This window comes from Stigmatopora nigra, chromosome 8 (assembly GCF_051989575.1).
Source record: "Stigmatopora nigra isolate UIUO_SnigA chromosome 8, RoL_Snig_1.1, whole genome shotgun sequence".
Lineage (NCBI taxonomy): Eukaryota > Metazoa > Chordata > Actinopteri > Syngnathiformes > Syngnathidae > Stigmatopora > Stigmatopora nigra.
In genome coordinates this window covers 6,251,795-6,272,027 of record NC_135515.1, presented here as the reverse complement: position 1 = coordinate 6,272,027, position 20,233 = coordinate 6,251,795, and the positions used below count along the sequence as shown (strand labels likewise).

The 20,233-nt window shown below is 39.4% G+C and overlaps 1 protein-coding gene across 1 annotated transcript in view; it reads left to right on the top strand.

Annotated features, from left to right (window-relative positions):
• The window catches only part of schip1 (schwannomin interacting protein 1), a 147,365-nt gene that overhangs the window by 4,167 nt on the left and 122,965 nt on the right, over positions 1-20,233 (top strand). The window contains exons 3-5 of the mRNA XM_077722308.1: positions 775-842; positions 1,455-1,544; positions 2,958-3,069. Of these exons, the coding sequence (XP_077578434.1) occupies positions 775-842; positions 1,455-1,544; positions 2,958-3,069 (270 nt within the window). The remainder of the gene's footprint in view (positions 1-774; positions 843-1,454; positions 1,545-2,957; positions 3,070-20,233) is intronic.

The window sequence follows — 20,233 nt, the reverse complement described above, 5'->3', positions numbered from 1 at the left end:
AACTTTAAGCAATTTATCATGGATGTTTAAACGAACATCTGGCTTGAGCGAGTAGTTAGTTTTCTTGTTAAATGATTTTTATTTTTCATTTTGTTTTGAACAATTGCTGTCATTCCCACTGCAGCTGTTGCGTTCCATAATATAAACTCATTAGTCACAATATTAACTTCTATATAGTCTTCCAATACAAACCTCAAGAATGCATCAATTCATTTTCTATAGAGTTAACATTATTTAGGATCGGCATCTCGTTAAATATCGTATTCAAAGAATGAATTCTACTGCAGTTTATGTTGTCCACTGCCCACTTTCAAGGCGTCCTTGGGGACCTTGTTTCCTGTGCAATGGCACAGTGTCCAAATACTAGCGTTGTGTGTATGTGTATCATTGTTACCAGCAGGGAAATATTTGCTGAAGCTTTGTTGCTCACTGCATTGTCTCAATTATCTATTATGTGGGAGTGTCAACCCTTGGACAGCATCCTACATTTGGCTGGTTTATGCATAATTGACCCTTAACTGCACTCCTGGTATTATTTACATTCATGTGAACAGATTGAGAATTATAGTCTTGTGACCCATTAACAGATAAGATAGAGATGTGGTAAACTCAAATGGCTCTCATTAGAGTGTAGACCTTTGCCAGGAATGAAAAACACTCATTTGGATCAATACAAAAACTCCTTCATAAACGGCCAGCTCCTGCCTAGAGTGTGATGTCTGCAGTAGTTTTTGACATGTTGGTGTTTTTTTTTCTTTCTCCTACTCTTTACAGGAAGAAGTGAAGAGATATCATCGCTACTGCAATCACAGTGGAGGGCAAACAGTTACCAAGGTGGAGAGGTAAGATTCTAAATGGCATTCCTGACGCACATTCATAAAAAAAACTATATAATCTACTTGACTTTGAATGATAGTTGGCTTCCTGTTTGTTCATGTTTTAAAGAACAATTCTTAACTCTGGATTCAACACAACGTGAAAGGCTATTATTTTAAATGAGCAAATTCAAAACCTAAAACATTTAAATCTTTAATTGGGAATCTCAACCATAATTTGAAACTCCAACTCAGGGATTAAGTAGCCCAGTGAGCGAATGGTTAGCACGTCGGCCTCAGAGTTCTGAGATCGAGGGTTTAATCCCGTGTGGTTTGCGGCGATTGGCTGGCCCCCAATTCAGGGTGTACCCAGCCTGGTGCCCCTAGTTGGCTGTAATAGGCTCCAGCAACCCTTGTGAGGATAAGTGGTAAATGAATTAATTCAGGGATTAAACCCTGTTTTGAACCCTTCCACAACAATGCAAGCCATTATAAAATATTGCACCATGAGCTCTATCAGAAACTAATCTATACTTTACACTTCATGTTAAATCCAAGAGTTTGGCATGGAACAAAAATGTTGTCTTGAAATAGCAACCTGGTTCATAATTATTTTCTTCCCTGTCCTTTCTCATTCAGTCACCCCCAAAGGAGCGAAGGGGAGGCAGATAACAGGCCTCATCGCTGCGGGCAACAGCAGCAGCAGCAATTGGAAATCAAGGCTATTATGTGAGTTTCACTTGGGTGATTGTTTACTTTCCAAAGCATTTCCTCACCATTATTCCCTCATTTGGTCAGTTTCACCTTGCACATGACCAGTGTGCTCCATGCCTCCCAGCTGCTCTGTGTTTAGTCGAGTCCAGCCACATTTTTTACAGAGTTGGGGGTCACGCTACCAAACAACCACGGCACATGGTAGCTTTCCATGGCAGAGCGGGGTAAAACGACTCTCGCCTCCAGGCTTTTCCAGGAAAGTAGAGATTAGGAAGGAAAAGCCATTGTTTCTGTGTAGAGTTAATGTAATTGTAAAGCAGAGGCCCGGCATTGGATCACCAGAGAATTGACGAAAAAGTAAGATTGGTCAAAATGGAGTTGGAGCGGAAAAAAAAGGCCAAAGATATTATTGGTTTGGAGAGCTTGGATTTCTTCTTCTCAATTCAATTTGTTCCGTTTACTTCAGCTGTCTCTCTGCTCCAATGGAAGTGAATGTTTTTTCCCATCGGGTAATTGATGCGACACCCCACACTGGACCTCGGTGTCGGGGCCACTCGGGGATGAAAGAAAAGTAGAGAATGAGTAGCAAGCACTCTCTCAGAGGTGTGGCGCCAGACGGGAGGAGAGAGGTCAAGACAGGCCGAACACATTCTAAAGGTGGAAAATAGATAGTTAATAACACGATGAAGAAATAGACGTGTAAGGAAGCGAAATGCTGCAGTGCACTGTGAGATGTTATAAAAAAAAAAATCATGGACAGCAAATGTGAGGATACATTTTATTGTTTTAAAGGGTGTTTTTAAAGCATAAAATGAATCATTAACTTTAAAAATGAGCAGAAAGAATGCTACAGACTTTCTAGACATATTACTACCATTATAAATATATATATACTACTTTTGGTAAACCCCATGAGAGTAAGAGTCGATCCATTGTTAGTTTCCTTCCGGTCTAAACACCGCAATCACGACATCGCAATGTGTGCACCGGTTTTGTTGAAAATACATATCTGACTCATTAAACAATCATTATCCTCTCATCAGTTTCTCAGGAGTGGTGCTGACAGCCTCACTAACCTAAACGACCTGTCACAGCTGCTTGTTAGGTGGTTGCTTTGATGATGAACAGATAGAGACTTGCTGCATCTATGCTTCATTTTGGCGTGCTTTGTTGGTAATGAGACATGTCGCAGCTGCCAACCCCCTCCAAAATCTGCTAATTTGTGCTTTTGACATTCATGATAACTTGAAAACTCCCAACATTGAAACTAGCCCAACAAAAAGATCTTTTTGGGGAGATTTCTGTCTGATGATGTCACTTGTTAAAACTTCCAATGGAGGTTCCTCGAGCCATCATTCGGCATCATTGTGTTTGAGTTCAGTTGAATTCATTTGCTTTGCCATTACTTACATTTCCTTTACTTTCCAGTATTCAGCGTGCCTGGCGCGCCATCATGTCACGCCGTGAGATCTGGCAAGAACATGACAAGAACAGCGACCAGAGCACCAATGACACCATCGTGACCACCAACCTTTTTCCGGTGAGAACAAAAACACTCTTGCATCACCTGCGTTGAATAGATAGATTCATAAAGTAAAGGGGAAAAGGGATGGAGTGAGGAAAGACTGTTTACCTTTACTGTCATCTGGGGTAGCACAGGGGTTGCATAGGTTGGCATAGGTGCTCAGGGTGCCAGCTGGCTTCTGGCCCAGATCAGTAATTAGCCCTTAATTAGGTAAATTTTTAAAGATGGTTGATTGATTAATGAAGTGTCTTTGGCCGTGTCCTACCCTGTATTGCCCCTCCTCCCCTCTCCATATCCTTCCCATCCCTCCTCATCTCTCGGATTTCCCAAGGGAGGAGGGATTGAAATTAAACAGTGCTCACCGGTGCAGGCATGGCATCCAAACAAAATAGAGATGTTGCAGATAAACAGGCAAAACAAAGGCTGAGATAACTGCAAATACAATACGCTTTTATGTTGGAATGATCGACTAGGACACACACAATCTGCCACCTTCACAGTATGTGCACAGCTCCAGCCGTGCATTTATTACAAACTAGAGACAAAAGAATATGATGTCATGTCTGCATCCTCACCACTGTCTATGTGGGCTTCTTTCTATGCATAGGCAGATAGGAAAAAAGCAAGATTTCTTTAACAAACAGATGGATGGGTCTCCTGGTGAGCCTGTTTTTTGTTGTTTGTTTTGAGCTTGTTTGTTCTGCTTGGAGGAGTTTGTTGTTATTACCGCAGCTGCAAATGGCTTCTTAATTACAAAGTTGCTCTTTCACAAAAGAATAAATGATGGTCTGCATACAACTAGATGACCCTAAATTATGCATTCTGGACCATCTAATACATTTATTCTAAGTTTTATTTCAGGCAAGACCGGACTAGAAAGCTGCAGTAGAATCTAGAGAGATTGTATATCAGTGCTATTTTAATACTCAAACTGGGACAGTGGTTCACTAGAATACAGAAGGAAGTTGTACATTAGTGATAGCCAAAGATTTTACTACTCTATATTTTTCTCCTAAGTCTCTTGATAACTTGCATAATATTATTCATTTTCGCCAACTATTTTGTGACATCCATCACTGAAAATTGGATTTAGTCAGGACATGTTTTTCTTGATTTTCCTAGACTATTAAGTGTTTTGTTTATAAGCAGAGCTCAAGTTTATACCGTCAGTGAAAAAGAACACCAGTACGAAGACCGAAGCATTTGACGAATTATGGTCTTATTTCTTGGTTCGGGTCAATACTCGAGTAGCAGCCTTCTGGATGTAATGCAGCATTCTTATAGCTTGTTAAGAGAGCTCTGTCAGCAGATCGTTACATGAGCCTAACCTGCTAGAAACAAATGTATGTATTACTTTCTTCCAGTCAGGTTTAGACTCTATTCATTTGATTACCTTTGGCAGAAGTCTTTGTTTTGAAGTGCTGTTATAGGCTTTGTGCCTTTTCCACATTGCTTTATTCAGCCTAGTCAGTGGCTTGAATTGTTCACCCAGGCATGTTTGTGTGTATTTTTGGTAAGATATCTTGTATTATACCCCTGCTTATTTATAATATATTATCTGAACACAGATGCTAGGTTTAACCATGCTTGTTCACAAAAGTGAACACATAAAAACACTGTTCTATGGCCACACATACACTTTGTGAAACTGCATTCAGTTTCTTTCTTCCACACTATTTTCCATCTACAGACACCAAGTCACGACACAACACCGAGAATTACACTCTTTGTCTCAATGTGTATTTGATAAGAACAAGCATCTCCCTAGGAGTCTTCTCATAGGTATTTGTATGCTGAGCCTCAGCAGATATGGACTGTAGACTAGAACCTAACTTGCGCATAGGTGCCGAGCCCTACGTGCCTCAGTCTCAACCTCCTTGGCCTTCCGAGAGTAAATCAATAGATCTGACAGCTTAAACACAGGTTTTTTTTAGTCTCCCTTTGCCTAACCTCCTGGGGTTGGATGTACATTGTGTCAAAGGCAGTGTTGCTCTAAACTGTGTTCCCGCAGTAGTGTGTTTTGGAGTAGACTTCAATAGGCACAATTTGTCAGCTTCTAGCAAATCAACACAATGACATTTGGACATTTTATGACAAGCTGCTTGGTTGTGTCAAAATGATAAATTCTAGATTGCAAAGGCTGGATAGAAGGAAAGTACATCAGTGTTTAATGTGAATGGATAAAGATCTGCAATGGAGTGGTAATTGGATCGAGCATTAATGTTGGTGATTAGGAGACATCTTGTTTTGCATTTAACGGCCAATTTTGAAGGGTGGCACGCAGTGATGATGCAGAAAAAAATTGTCCATGATTACTTGAGGTTCTATCTGTTTGGATTTTTTTGGGGGTATTATGTCTTTGTTGAACCCAATGTAATAGTGTTAGTTTATACACTGAATCTTTAGGGAACCTAACATACTTGTTCTGTAAACATTTGAGGCACTTTAAGCAAGTACAAAAAAATAATCTGAACTGTCACACTCTTTTTCTCACCCATCTTGCTGTTAAACAATTATAGAAAGTTACACTCTTGCCTCACTATAAGATTGCAAGTCTACCAGTGAACGAAGGCCTGTAACACCATCGGGGCTCTGGCAATGTGTGTTCATGGGCTTGTGTGTGTGTGTTGTGGACATTGATCTGTTTCCAGCTCCGTGACAAGATTTTAATTTAATTTTTTTATTCCAGTAGCAGGGAAAGTGTTAGTGTAAGCATTCCTGCGGTTTTGTGTGGGAGATCATTCTCTCATCTCTCTCAGCCCCACACTCTCACAAAGGGAAGTGACGGCTTCATCTATACCCCACCACCCCCCTTAATACCCTGGTTTCCCACCTGCTCGCGCAAAAGTCGTCCCTCGCTCTCCCTGTTGCCTGTGCACGCACACATCTACACAGCTGTCCCTCGCTTCTGCAGACAGATGCTAACAGATGACTTGCTTTATTGGTGTCAGTCGGGGTGACTCATTTGAAATAAATGTATATACCTCTGCTCCCAAGCCGACATCGATCGGGTTTAACTCATTTAATAGCCGTGCCATTTGCCTATTAGCTTATTTACTGTCAAAACGAAGCCCAGACGGCTTCCTGGGCGGCGGTAACTCCTTGCGTTTGTATCGGTTATGACAGAAAATGTAATTGCTCGTGCAAATTATGAACAGGATGCCATCCGAGTGCTCAACTGTGTAACTTTTTATTTTTATTTTACATTTTATTTGAAAAACACTTAAGCTAAAGACAGGAATATTTAGTCTGTGTATTAGGCTTTTAGTTGGTTGAACATAATATAATGCAGGCACTAAATTAGAATAATATAGGGAGGTGATTCTCGCGGTTGTAATGCTTTGGCTTTTATCTTTCAATAACTGGTCTCGTTCCGAATGTGACTAATTACAAAACTCTCCAACCGCATATGTGCAATGTTCCACTGTAAAATAAATTCAGACAGAAGTTAATAGCAATAGTGCGTAGTGGGTTTCCTCCATATGGACACGTATCATTAGAACTACCGATTCCACAAAAATGGAAGTCCATTAGCTTGCATATGTCTAATGTTCCATTCGTCATTCATTTGCTTACCACGCCCTCACCTTCATTGCTTTACAATAAAAGCTCATATTTTACTAATCTAATCCTGACAGCAGGCTTCCACACAGACGTAAAAAAAACTATAACGCACTGCTCAAGAAACATCCATTGATTTTGTAAAAGGCCATTGGGAAGATTTCTTGGGGATTCATCACGGCCGGACAGTGTGGCGGGGGGGAAGATGAGAGCGTGCTGATGACTCCAGGACGAGTGGCAGGAACGATGGATGGCTGATGAACTGAATATGGGAGGAAGTGGGGGTTAGCGAGAGCAGGAAGGGAGCACTGAGTTGCCTTCATAACGATGATCACTCTGCATTAAAGCGTCAGCTAAATTACATTTGTGAGTATTCTTAGGTATGTGTGTCACTCCTTCATCTTTGTCCTCATTCTACCTTCGCCAAATGTTGACTAATGTGCGTGAATGTAGAAAATACAAAGTTGTCTGCAATCATTTATGGGGACTTTTCATATATCCAGCCATTTTCTGTAGAGCGTGTCCCCATTAGCAGGGGAACTAGAGCCTATCACTGCTAATATTTGGTGAGTGTCGGAGTACAGCATAGAATGGTGACTAGTCAATCGCAGAGACCATTCAGATTAAGATTATGTTGCATTTAGGTATTTTGCTACATAGGGTCTGGAACTTGGAATTGACGATGTTTTCCTTTCTAGCGTATTCCTTTCTGTTGTTTATGTGCTGTTTTTTTAAAACGAGAACTGTGCTGCTATTAAACCTCTGGACTGTGGTCAAGTGGGGCATTTAGGTGCATTTAGGATCTCCAGGGAATGGAATTAATGGTCGGAAACTTTGGAGTTTATTAGGACCTATTTTCAATTCCGACATGCAGGCAGGTGTGATTAACTGACATGATTTTTGGGGCTGTGGTCTTTCTTGTACACTGGTTAGCGGCACATTGTCATCGGATCATTTACTTACTCACCTGAACCTGGTTCATTAATTCCTTTAATGTGAAAGCGAAATCTTAAACGCCATAAAGATCAACATTTTGGAGAAAAACAGTTAAATGGTCAGAAAAGAGCTAGCCTTCACTTGAGATATTGTTTTGCTGTTCTCATGGGAACAAATCGACAACAGAAAAAGTTGGCAAAGAGAGCAGTTGCTCATTTTTTTAGACTAAAATATCTATAAAAAAAAAGGCTCACTTCAGTTGTAATTAAATAATTCTAAAACCAATAGTATAATCCTTGATTCATGATACTAAACACTCGTGAATGGAGATGTTAAAAATAGGACATGACAGGTCTTCATCTCCCTTTTATTGTGTATTTTTTATTGCATCATTTTTCTTATTTGTTATTCATCGTTTATCAGTGACACCTTTTTACTGGCCATGACAGTTTAGTGCTTGTCAACCTATAATCCGAAGGATGCCATGTAGCTTGACTATAAACTTGTCTCTTAAGTCAGTGACACATTGGCATTTAATCTGTAGGAACATTTAATTAATGCATAAAGCATAAAACCCAAGTAAAGTTGCAGTGTCTTTTACAGAGAAGGTTAATGTTCAGATTGTGCATAATATTGCAGTATTTGAAGTTGTTTACCTGTTGTAAAAGTTCCAGAACTTCTGCTCTACATCATTCCTCTTGTGACATTAAGTGTTAGATTTTTCTCAGATAATTGGTGTTCCCTGGCTCAACAAACATTGGGACCGTTTTAGTCGACAAGTGTGGCATCATGCGTGCTCACGTAGGCGTGCACTTGTAGCACATTCGTGTACACAAAACACACGTCCAGTAAATCTGCCGTGGCCGTCTCTCGGCCATCTGCAGTCATCATGACAATCTGCTGTCGGGGCAACGTGCTCAACGCCTTCTTTACCAGCACAAGTTGTCGTCTTTTCTATGCCCCTCCTACTTTGCCTTTCCCGCACGCGTCCACTTTGTACCTCTCTTTAGCGCATACGTAGATGGGCTTCGGTTCTCGTAGCCAGCCTTTGGGCTGTAATGAGATCCCAGGAGGAGAGATGAGTAGGGGAAATCTCTACTCTGACCTCCACTGATATGAAACCACCATCCCCTCTAACTTTATCTTCTGACCTCCTATCCCCATACTACACCATCACCCTTCGCTCCCTCCTTTCTCATTTCTCAAGTCATCTATTATTAATAGCCATTAACAAGATCATAGGCGTTGTAATCCTCCTCTGACAGCAGGCTTTCAATGTGGACATTTGGATGCAAGGAGACGCAAATTGCTTGTTAGTCCTTGGAGAGGATGTGAAGGTTAAAAATAAAAGGCTCAAATGTGCAAACTAGACTCATCCAATCATGAGATTAAATATCAGAGAAATGAGAGGATCAGAAGAAAAGGGTCATTGAACCAATGTTGTGTTAGATTAAGGATATTTTAGGCCATTAGTTTTCCTTACAGATTTTTTTCCAACTGATTTTATTCTATTAAAAAAAATAAATATTGCAATTGGGAATATGGGTCTTTTCCCATTTTTAATCATGGATTTCAAAATCAAATTAGAAAAAAAAAAACAATTTAAAAAACAATTTCTACTCCGAACCAGTATGTTCATGGGTGTGCAAAACAACATGGATAAAAGGTCCTTTTTTCCATTCTTTAGCATCTCTTTCAAGGTTAACCATTAACCACTCTACGTTGAATGTGCAGGTCTGAGCGTGTGTCCACACTATTGTGTGAAGTGTGTTCAGTATGCCGCGGGAGGCTGTGGATTTGTCAAAGTCACATTTGATCTCATTCTGCCCTTTCTCATGTCTTTTTGATCTGCGCCAGCACCAAATGTGGAGGTGGTGTCCTCTTGTAGTGTGAGCCTCATATTGAGTTTCCATTCTGTGCAAAGGGAAGAACATAAGGAGCTGAGAAAATACCTGGATACACGCCGACAGTGTTTGTGCATATAAATTAGCGAGCGTGCCAAAACGCTCTTAGTGTTGAGGAATGTTCCTCTGCCAAGGGCCTTGGCTTTGAAGCTTTGTCTATAATAGATTATTGAATCTTTGAATCCTGCGTGGAAGTTTCTATTTGCATAATGTATGGACATCAATGCAAAGGTTCCCGTGCTGTCTTGCGTAGTGTGACAACCCCTTTTGCATTACAGCTTTCAAACATGCACTTAAGAAGATGTTGGATGGATGTCTTGAGAATGTTGATCTATTTTATTCCTGAAAATAGGTATAGTGACTAAATGGGATCTGCCATTCCACAGTAATTGTCATATCGGGATCCCTCATTGAAAATTGGAATGAATGGAAATTGCTGTGTTTGGGCAAGTTGTTGTCTGTTAAAAAAGCCATATTATTGGATGGTGTAATGGCCACGGCAGCACCGTGCTAACCTGTGTCGAAATGTGTCTTTGTGTGTGTTATATTTAGTTCCCCTCTTCCCAGACGGCACAGTGAACACAAGACCCTATTCTGCTGTTGAGAGCTGTGCAAACACACAACCCTTGATGCCATTCTGGCCCTGGCAGAGCTAAAACTTCCATAATTACCTCTTGTTTGGAGGGCAAAGACTCTAAAATAGGTGTCACATTGAGTTTCAGCATGAGATACGCTCTTCACATCTCCTCTTCAATCCTTGTTGTTTCCTCACTTGCGCTGCTTCCCCATTCTCTCCTGAGTTTACTTCTCAATAATCTGTCAGTTTGAATGAGTGTTCGAAAGTCGGTGTGTGGATTTTTAAAAAAAAATCATTTTCCTGTGAAAGCGGGTGGTGTTTTTGTGGGCGGATGGTGGGGAGTGTTTGAAGCTGCATTACATCAGCCAGCTTCCAAATCCCCTCTGTCATCCTTCTGTGAGGAGGAAGAAGGAGCCAATTTCCATATGGGCGTTCAGTACATACTAACTGAAAATGTCAATATTGTTTCCTCCTTTTTTTTAGTCCCAAGTTTAAACAATGGGAAACCCTGGTGACTTCATACAATGTCTGTGACATGTTTCTGTCAAAATGCCTGAAGGATTGAGATTTGCGCCACACATATCATTCTCTAGAACATCCCTGTTTAATGCACATTTGGATGCAAAAGGATACTGGACAGTGTCAGTATTCAGTTCAGGTACATACTGTTTTGTTAATTTTTAATTACTCTTTTTTTCTCTTTTAAATGAATGGCCTTTGTACCGTGCATTTTGGATGAATTTAAGTGCAATTCACTGTCGATCAAGTAGCTTGTGAAAGGTTTGATAGCAAGTGTATTTTGCATATGTTTATTTGATTTTGCATCGTGTTTTAGGTACCAAATTGTTGCAGGTTATGTTAGAGGCAAAGTTGTGTGATATTACTTTTGCATTGAATAATTGGAACGTGGTACTTAGGCTGTTTAGTATTGGGTTAATTCAGTCAACTCTAAACAGAAGTTCTACTTAGTTACATAAAACTTACAAAGTATCCTACTTGGTTTTCTTCCAGTATCTAAATTATCACACAACTATTGTATTGGAATTGTTGGGAAAATATCACCATAGTCTCTGCCTCAAAGTCTGATCATATTTTGTGCGTGCTGCAGTCTCTAAAACGGTTTAGTTTTTTTCTATTCTGAATTATGAATAAGTAAGCTGTTAATTGCATGTTTCATTGATGCCATGGAACCTTTTTAATACACCTGGATTTTTACACCTGCAATTAAACCACAATGCAACTGTATAACTGCACATTTTGTAGTACTGCATTTTTGCGGACACGAGGAATCCTGTCCACAACTCTGCGGCAGTGAATGGATATCATCTTTAATGCATGTTTCCCTTGTGTTAGCTTTTTGGGAAAGTCGATTACTTCCAAAATGAAAGTGTTCCTTGTAGAACATTTTAAACAAAGTTGTGTTGTGAAATTCACCTGGGTTAACGCTTTTGTCGTGCGCCAAATGTCCTACAAAATCTAGACCATTAACAAATGATCATTTACATAATAGCTTTATTACAACAAACGAACAAGTGCAAAACAAGGCAAGCATAGGTCTTGTAATTTTTGCTTATTGTCTGAGACAATTGAGGTCGATATAATCCATATCCCCCTCCCCAGTTTCCTCATGATTCGCTGTGTCTCTAAGCAATAAAAGGTGAATTTACAAAATCCAATATACAGCAAATGACAAAGACGCAGAAGTAGTCATAATAAATCAAGTTACGGCCTGAATATACTGGTGTAATTTGTATTTCCCATCCTCTTAATGCAGCTCTCTGGTTTTCTATTGCTCAGTACATGCCCACAAGCATGCCTAAATGAGGGAATCTTAGCAGGAGGCCAGTGATCGACTGTATCACTAGCTGACCCCTAACCTTGACCACACTTACAAATTCACGTGCCCCCCTGTTCACAGCAGCTTATCACTGCTTGTGACGTCTCTCTTTGGAAGCAGGACAATTCCTGCCCGACTCCGCTTAATGTCAAGGGGAAATGACTCCTCCATCTTTTTTGTGTATTTTCCTCACTCGCTCATCTCGCTCGTTCATGCCGTCTGTCACTGCGACGCCCTGCGGGGTGGCCAGCTAGAGGTCAGACCTCCTTCCTGTCAGCGTGCTCTGGCGGGGACGCAGGGTCGCTGCCTGACATTTATCTCCACATGGATGACGAAAGCACTCAGACTAGTAAATGAGATGGTTTGAGTAGCTCTGTATGTGTGTATGAGGATGGAAGCCTGCTGACACAGTGAACAATGATTTTTGCTGCTTGGCTGCTATTGAAGAAAAGTTCAATGCCATACATTGTAGCTGGATGTTAAATTAAGTCTCAATATTGATATTTGAGATTTCGGCATGTTCTGAATAAGCAATGCCCTTTCTCCCATTATTCCTTACTCCAGTAAACCTTTCAGAAGCAATTGTGCGAACAATTGCAATTGAATTGCCAATGGTTCTAATTTTATTAGCAGAGTCTAACATTTTATTCATGATTCACTTTTATTAGAGCACAAAATGCATGATTTATGATCTAATGCATGCACCATGAAGTTATATAATGTACTACAGTGGAGCTACATTATCTACTACATACCGAGATCTGTATGCCCGAAGGTCAACAGGAAACGACCCTGTGGTTAAGTTCAAATGGGCCTCTACTGGTGATATAGAATATTTTAAAATGATATTCTGACACTTTACCTATAATTTCGTTTCAATTTATCTTGAGATAATCATTAAAGTAAGCTTTGTATTGTGAATCGTATTGCATGGTGAGGTATCCAAGGGTTCCAAGCCCTAATTCTGATTCAAAATGGGCATCTATTTTCTATTACAGGGACTTAAATTGAGTGCTTTGTATTCAAGATGCATCTCACGGTTGTTGTGCCATTGTAAGTGGACTTTTGACATAGCTCTTGTATTGGATCTCATTAACTTGTGCAGACATACCAACTGCAGTTGCCAGTCGATGTATATCACATTTAACTGCTTCAACAAATCCCCTGACTTTGTGTTACGGCCTGATTGAGATTCTATGGGGAGCTCAGTGCTCAGCGCGTTTATCGCTGGACTTTTATCTCTCTTCATCCCTCACCCCCCTTAAACCTCCTCCCCGTCAAGCCAGCAGTCAGATATCACAACCTCTCTCCCCTTTGCTGCTCCTTTCCCTCCCTCCGAAAACCATCAGATGACCCGCCGTGCTTTCCCAACATTTGTTGATGCTCTGTGAGGTGTATTTTTGCCATGTACCGATTTATGGAAACCTATAGGAACAGAAACTATGTTGGTCGGGATAATGTCTTTGTACGGTCAGAGAAGATCATGTCTGAAAATGCGTTTAATTGGATTGGGCGCACATACACATGCACATTTCTCCTGGTTTTATCTTCCAATCTCTTATCTATGTTATTCACAATTAGATGCACCCTCAATGCTTTGCACTTGTCTTTCCAAGATGACCCCTACAGCTTGTTAGCAGTTCCACACAAACTCACACACGGACATTTGTGCACACACTCCTAAAAAGCATATATATGGCAGCTGTGTAAAATTGAGCAGTAGATTAGCTCTTTTTTTTAAGAGTCTGTTATGGAAAAAAGGTCAAGTTGACAAGGACGAGATGGTGTCAGTATATACATACATGCGCATGTATAGGTATGTGTGTGTGTTTGCATATGTGCTGACATAGACTCCTAGTCCCCTGCAGGCCTTCTCTTTGCTTAGCCAACTCTTATTAAAGCAGTAAATATGGCTTGGGACGTATATTCGACATCTTGATTTAATCCTTCATTTCATGCGCACACTTGGACATACTTCTCCACCCATTTGAACGTGGAAGCCGAGGCCCATTAATATGGCATTATTGCAGCCTCTTAATTACGTGAGCACAATAATGGCTTTAAACCGTCGCCATTTTATTCCACTTGCACTTTGAATTATGCACGTCTTCTCGTCACTTCTAATCAGAGTCAGGTTAGTTGTGCCAAAATATTACGCCCTCTGGTCAAGTGAGGTAATTGAACTTTGATGGAAATTCCTGTTGGCCAAACATCCTCTGGATGTGAAGGCCTTTTTTTTACATTAATAAAAAAGCATAACAGTAAATCACAAACAAGCCAACATTCCACATTCAAGCGTCAACAAATTTGAAAGTGCTGACCTACCAGCATTTTAGGAAGGCTTTAAATGAGGCTTTTCATCGACACATAGCCCACCTCTGAAGTGGATCAAGACTAGAAAGCCTCTGCCTTTACTCATCATAAGGAAAAGAGACCAACCGTAACCCTGGCTCCACTAATTTTTACGCAAAAAAAACATGGATTTTAATTTTGTTTCTGTCCCACAAATCTCTACCAAACCACTTCATGATATTCTTTAGGCTGAACAGGGAATTATTTGATAGGCCCTATTGAAATTTCCCAAAGCTCCAGGAAAAAAACTAAATAAATGTTTTTTTATTAAACCTTCTATTGTCCTTATGTCGTTACCCATAAATTTGCCCTCCAGATTAGTACAATATAATATAATATTTCCTATTTGATGCTAGAGCATAATTTTTCTCAAACAGAACATGCTTCTATTATTGGCCGCTCCCCTCCGCGTATATTTACTCTTGCTGCGCCACCAAGCAACACTCTTTTGCACGAGTACCCTCACCACACATACAATTCATGGGGTTGTCAGCAGCACACTGTGTTGCTTGCACCAGCGTAAAAAGGCTTTTAACTTCCTGCCCAAAAGCAATTTTGAAGGCCATGCACTTAGCATAGCATTTGTCAAAAGTAACACTTCTTTTCATGAGCTCCATTTTCATGATGACATCATCGCCTATTAAGCAGGCCCACTTGTTTTAAATGGAATGAATGCCGTCTTTTAATTTAGAGTTTGGCAAACTTAATGGACAGCCAAAAATAGCTTTGAACACATAATTACACACAAACACTGTTTATGGCTTGTCTTGTTAGTGTTTTATATGGCCGCTTCATTTTATTTGTCAGTCACGCCAATCGTTTAGGTTGTTTTAAGACAAGTTTGTGAGATGCTGAAGTGGAGACAAAATGTCTTTATTTGAAAGAAATAAGCTGCCACAGCTGCAGAGACATCTTGGTGATAAACTCATTTATTATCTGCAAACAAGTGAACTTTTAAACCGCTTTTGTACAACTTCTGCATCTCCTGTTGTCGACACATATTGAAATAAATTGTAATTAATGCTAGATATATTTGCTAGAAATAGATTAATCTCAAGTCTGTTATTAGATTTCATGGAAATAATCTTTTTTAAATCCTTGTTTGTGCAGCTTCACTGCAGGAATCTAATCTTTTCCAAGCTTGTATTTACGTAGATTTGTTTTGGATATTAGGCACCAATGCGCATTAAGCATGGAATTCAATAAACATCACTATTCATAACAGACCATCTTACAAAAATTATGATGAGGTACCAGCTATGTTATGTAACCAATCAATGTTTAAAACATGGGGCAAAATGATTGACAGATGCAAATCAGCTTAAATAAAATCTGTTCGTGTAAATTGTATACTACTTACACTAAATTGTGGCTGACTGATTCACAGTAATTCAAATGTCAGTCTTAACAATGTCCTTTATTGTATACACTCCATCCTCTAATTGGTAAATGCATAGTTAAGAAAGTATTTATTCACAAAAACTGTCATGAGTACTACACTCATTTATCCATGTTTTGTCATGGTAGATTTTAATTGATCTGTGTTTTTGATTAGAGAAGAGTATACTCCCCAATGTATTGGTTGTTCAAATTTTTCAATGATCTTACTTAGTATGAAGTGTCCAAGTTGTACTAAGTATGAGCACAGTTAAAACAATATCTACACCTATTGCGTACAAGGGTGTTCTGTCTTCGGAAATATCTATTTGGGGAATTTCAGGATGGAAAAAAGTGGATGGAATAGCACAGGAAGGAATGCTTTTACTTTCAACTGCTAAATCTGCTATGGAGGCTGAAAGTGAACATTAGGGAGAGTGTGAAAGGGTTTTCAGGCTATAAATGTTAACGTTGTCCAAGCTTTAGATGAGATTTTTTTTTTCATCAACTGATAGAACTTTTTTTTGTGTATGGACTGAAATGAGATTTTTCTCATTTTAGTGTAAAGCATGAAAGGTTAAAATGACTTTCCAAGTTGTCTTGATGAATTCATTGAAACCCTTTTTGTGTCTTTGATGTTTCTCTGGAATATTTTTTTTCTCTTATCAGTAGTCTTTTCTTCCCATACCTCCTCATTTCAGCTCCTCATCTTCTCTTCTTCCTTCATGATTATCTGGGAATCTTATCCTTGCCTGATTTCCTTCAGAGAGGAGAAAATAGGCTACACTTAGTCTTTTTGAGGAGGACTTAATAAGAAAATGAGATCGCAAAAGCTGATTGCTCAAGCCAGTTGATTTTGAGTGATATCAAAACAATAGATGGCCGAGATAGATGAGGTCAAATAAATGTTTATTTTTGGAACAGTGCAATGACAAAAAACACAAATTAATACTTGTTTTCTTTTTTCCCCTCTATCTTATTTGCAATAATAATACGAACATATTTATGCAGATTACTGTAATTACTTTGGTTTAGTATTTTCTTTTGAACAATCTTAATTAAATCATATTATTATTACATAATACATCTAATTTGTATTAAATCATACCTGATTAAATTCAAATAATGATGATTACCATCTCTGTCAAAACAATAAAATCATCTTTATACAAACATATTAGAGTGAGAAAAGTGTTTTGCACACTTGCCCTAAAAACTCTGATTCTAGATGACTCCAATACACATGAATGGATACCAATGGCCTGCTGAGCTGTTTGAGCTTACATGTAATACCAACAAACACCAATTTGTATAACGTCACTCTCCACCAAGCCCCACATGACTCATTAACTGTAGCAAGCTGCAGCATGCCTGATAGTTTTTGCATCGGACTGATAACAATCTAGTCTTGTGATGGTAGTCACGTGAAGAAATTTCCATCTATATTCAATTTCTCTATCCAATTCTGATAAGATTCTGGTAAACCTTCTCGCTTACTGGCTCAAATGAGATGTTAGATCAACAAATATAAGACGTCATGGCTGTCACTCTCATTGGAGATTTGCCCGGAAGCTATCCGGCTTCTGCCAGCAGCAATGTGAGCACGGTAAAATAATCATGATACAAGTTAATTATGCAGGAGGACCACTGAATTTGATAACAATCTGGTGGCTCGCCAGACTATTTGTGTTTAGATTTAATACAAATTGAAATCATATTAATTCCCGTAGATGATTTGTAGCGTTTTTTCAGAGTAGTGTGAAAAGATTGCAGTATGTATTTGTTTTCTGGAAGGACTAAAATAAGTTATGTATGCATTCCATTTATACTGCAACTACAGGAGATAATTAATGTGCTGTCCATTTTCTAGACACCTTTTAATCCTGGTTTTCCTGAATGTTTTTTTTCTCCCCTTTTAAACGATTTTTCTCCCGGATAGCTTTGATACTCCACATGGTTCTACTGCCTCATTAAACCAACCTTTTGCTGGTTTAAGATGCGGTAGACTTTTTATTAGTTTTAAAGAGTACATGAGTGTCAAGGTCAGAGCTGTTCTTTTAAGTCATTCCTCATTCGCTTCTCCATGCGGCTTTTGTTAGTTATTTCCTGTCCCACCAACGCACTGTGGTCTCAGATTTATCCGTGCCTCAACCTTCTCTTCACTTCAAGGTTGCACAGTCTCCTTCTCTTTTCTCCTGCAACCATAAAAGAGGCATCAACTGTAAATTGTCGAGCCCAGAAGAAGATCTGTGTCTGTTTGTTCAGATCTCCACAGCATGCTTTAAAATACCTGACAGTTGCGTCCCCTTCGGCTGACTGGCCCGCAATGTTTTGGTTGGCTGACTCTCCTTGCCATTAGTCTGTCTCAGTCACTAAAGCATGACTTGAATGGCGCTATTTAAGAAACACTGTTAGACAGACTGTATGGCTGATGACAAAATTGAGATTTAAAGTGCTCCAAGATTCAGTGAGTCTTAACTTGACTGCTCTTAGTGAATGTTTCTCTCTCTTTTGGTAAATTCCAGACCTGTGGGTGGCAGTAATGTATTTTTTTCAAATATTTTGGACTTGTATAGAACTGATAATTTTAGGAAATTAATACTTTCTAATGTCACGCAAGCTTTGTGCGGTTACAGGAAGTTATTTTCCTCCAAAAATATCAGCTTGCTTGGTCATAGGCCCCAGTCCTTTTATCCAATCACATTCAGACACTCAATCATTTGTTCACATTTATACTCAATTCCGTCCAGTATTGATAACTCTCACTGTCAAAAAGATAGTGAGTTGGTTCAAACCAAGCATTCATTCATCATCCCTACCGCACATTTGCATTAGGGTTTTTGTATTGGGCAATTTGCCAATAGGACTTAAAATAATTATAAATAAATGTGATCTTTTTTGCCCTCTCGGAAGACTTAAGGGTTCTATTAACTCAAGATCAGATTCTTTACTTTCCATTGGTGATGTTAATCATTGAGACCTGCTAATTGCACAGTGCCCCACCAGTGAACAGCATAACAAACAACAACCAATGAGCCTTGAAATTGGGAATGGACAATACTTTCCGACAAGACTTGTTTGTATCAAGAGAAAAAGCTCTGGTTTTTGGTTATGTTTCAAGTATATACATTTGCATTTGGATCGTAATTATAAAGGAATTAGCCCCTGCATGTCTTTCTATAACCTAAACCCAATGTATTTATTACATTTCGAAAACTGTGGATTTGGTTGGATGCTTTTTTTTTTTAAATATATATAAATAAGAGTCCCAAGAAAGGTTATAGATTTGAGTCTTATCTCTTGCACACATGCGCTGTCATCCTGTGAGATAAGTGCAGCTAATCATCTCAGATAAAAGATGATACAACCCTCTCGATTCCTCAGCAGTGAATACAATAATGCAGAGTTTTGCACGCTGCTTTTCAGTAATGATCCATTAACTTGGGCAGTCCAAGATACAAGTGGCATCCGAGTCCGTATTGAGTGTAGCAAATTGGTGGAGAGTGAATGTTATTCCAAGATTTGTCCTTGTTGTCTTTGGCCCTTTGAAACCGATTATTGTTATATTGACATTCAGTAATGCAGCAATTATGCTGGGGATAATATGCTTGAGTGAGACGCAGCTGAGTGCGAGCTTTGCTGCAGATGGTGTTGGCAGAAAGCCGCCATCGTAATGAGTTGAGGCCGAAGGCGTCCATGGGTTGCTGACTTCACAATTAAATGGCCATTGTTGGTGTCTTCTTCTGCTTGCCCCGCTTCATCTCCTCTTAAACACCGCATAATCTACTGACCACCGTTTTGAGGTGAAATGAAGTTGTTGACAAAAAAAATCTTCTCTTTCATCCATTTTTATACCACTTATAATATTTGACAAGTACTCTACATTCTCCCACATTTTTTTTTATAAATTAGATTGATATAAATATGATAGATTGAGCCTTGTAAAAAAAATAATTAAAAAAAAGATCCAAATGGTTGTGGCTCACATTGTTCATGATGGGCAGGCAACTAGTGGAAAAAAAATAAAGGTGAAGCATTATACTGTCTGGCATAAACTTTATCACACAGTGTCTCTTCTCTTGCTAGGCCAATAAACACATAAGGAACATACTTCAGGTAACTGCCTAGAAGCCAACTACTGCAGCAATTTGTGTAACTCAACTATATGTTCCACTATTCCATTTTTTTTAACCACCTCATCGTGTTGCCTAAGGTGGCCTCACTCTTTAATCTCCTTCTGCCCCAAACGTCTTTGAATCAGTAAGAAACGCAACTTTGCCGTCTCGCTGTGCAACTCTGCCTTCTTCTCCTCTCCCCTAACTATTTTTTGGGTCATTTTTTCACGAGTTTCTGTTTTGTCCCCATCTAGATTTTGTGTCAGAAGAAGCCAATCACTTACGTAAAGTGAAGTGGTTATTTCATTTTTTTCTTATTCATCAATTCATACATTGAATCAATTGTCAGCCAATCGCTGGCCACAAGGTTATGGACCACCAGTCACACTCATACGTAGGGGAAATTTAAAGTCTTCAACCTGCCGACCAAGCATGTTTTGGGAGTGTGGGAGGAAACCAGAGTACCTGGAGAAAACCCACACAAGCCCTGGGAGAACCATTCTTTTTTTAGATTGACGTA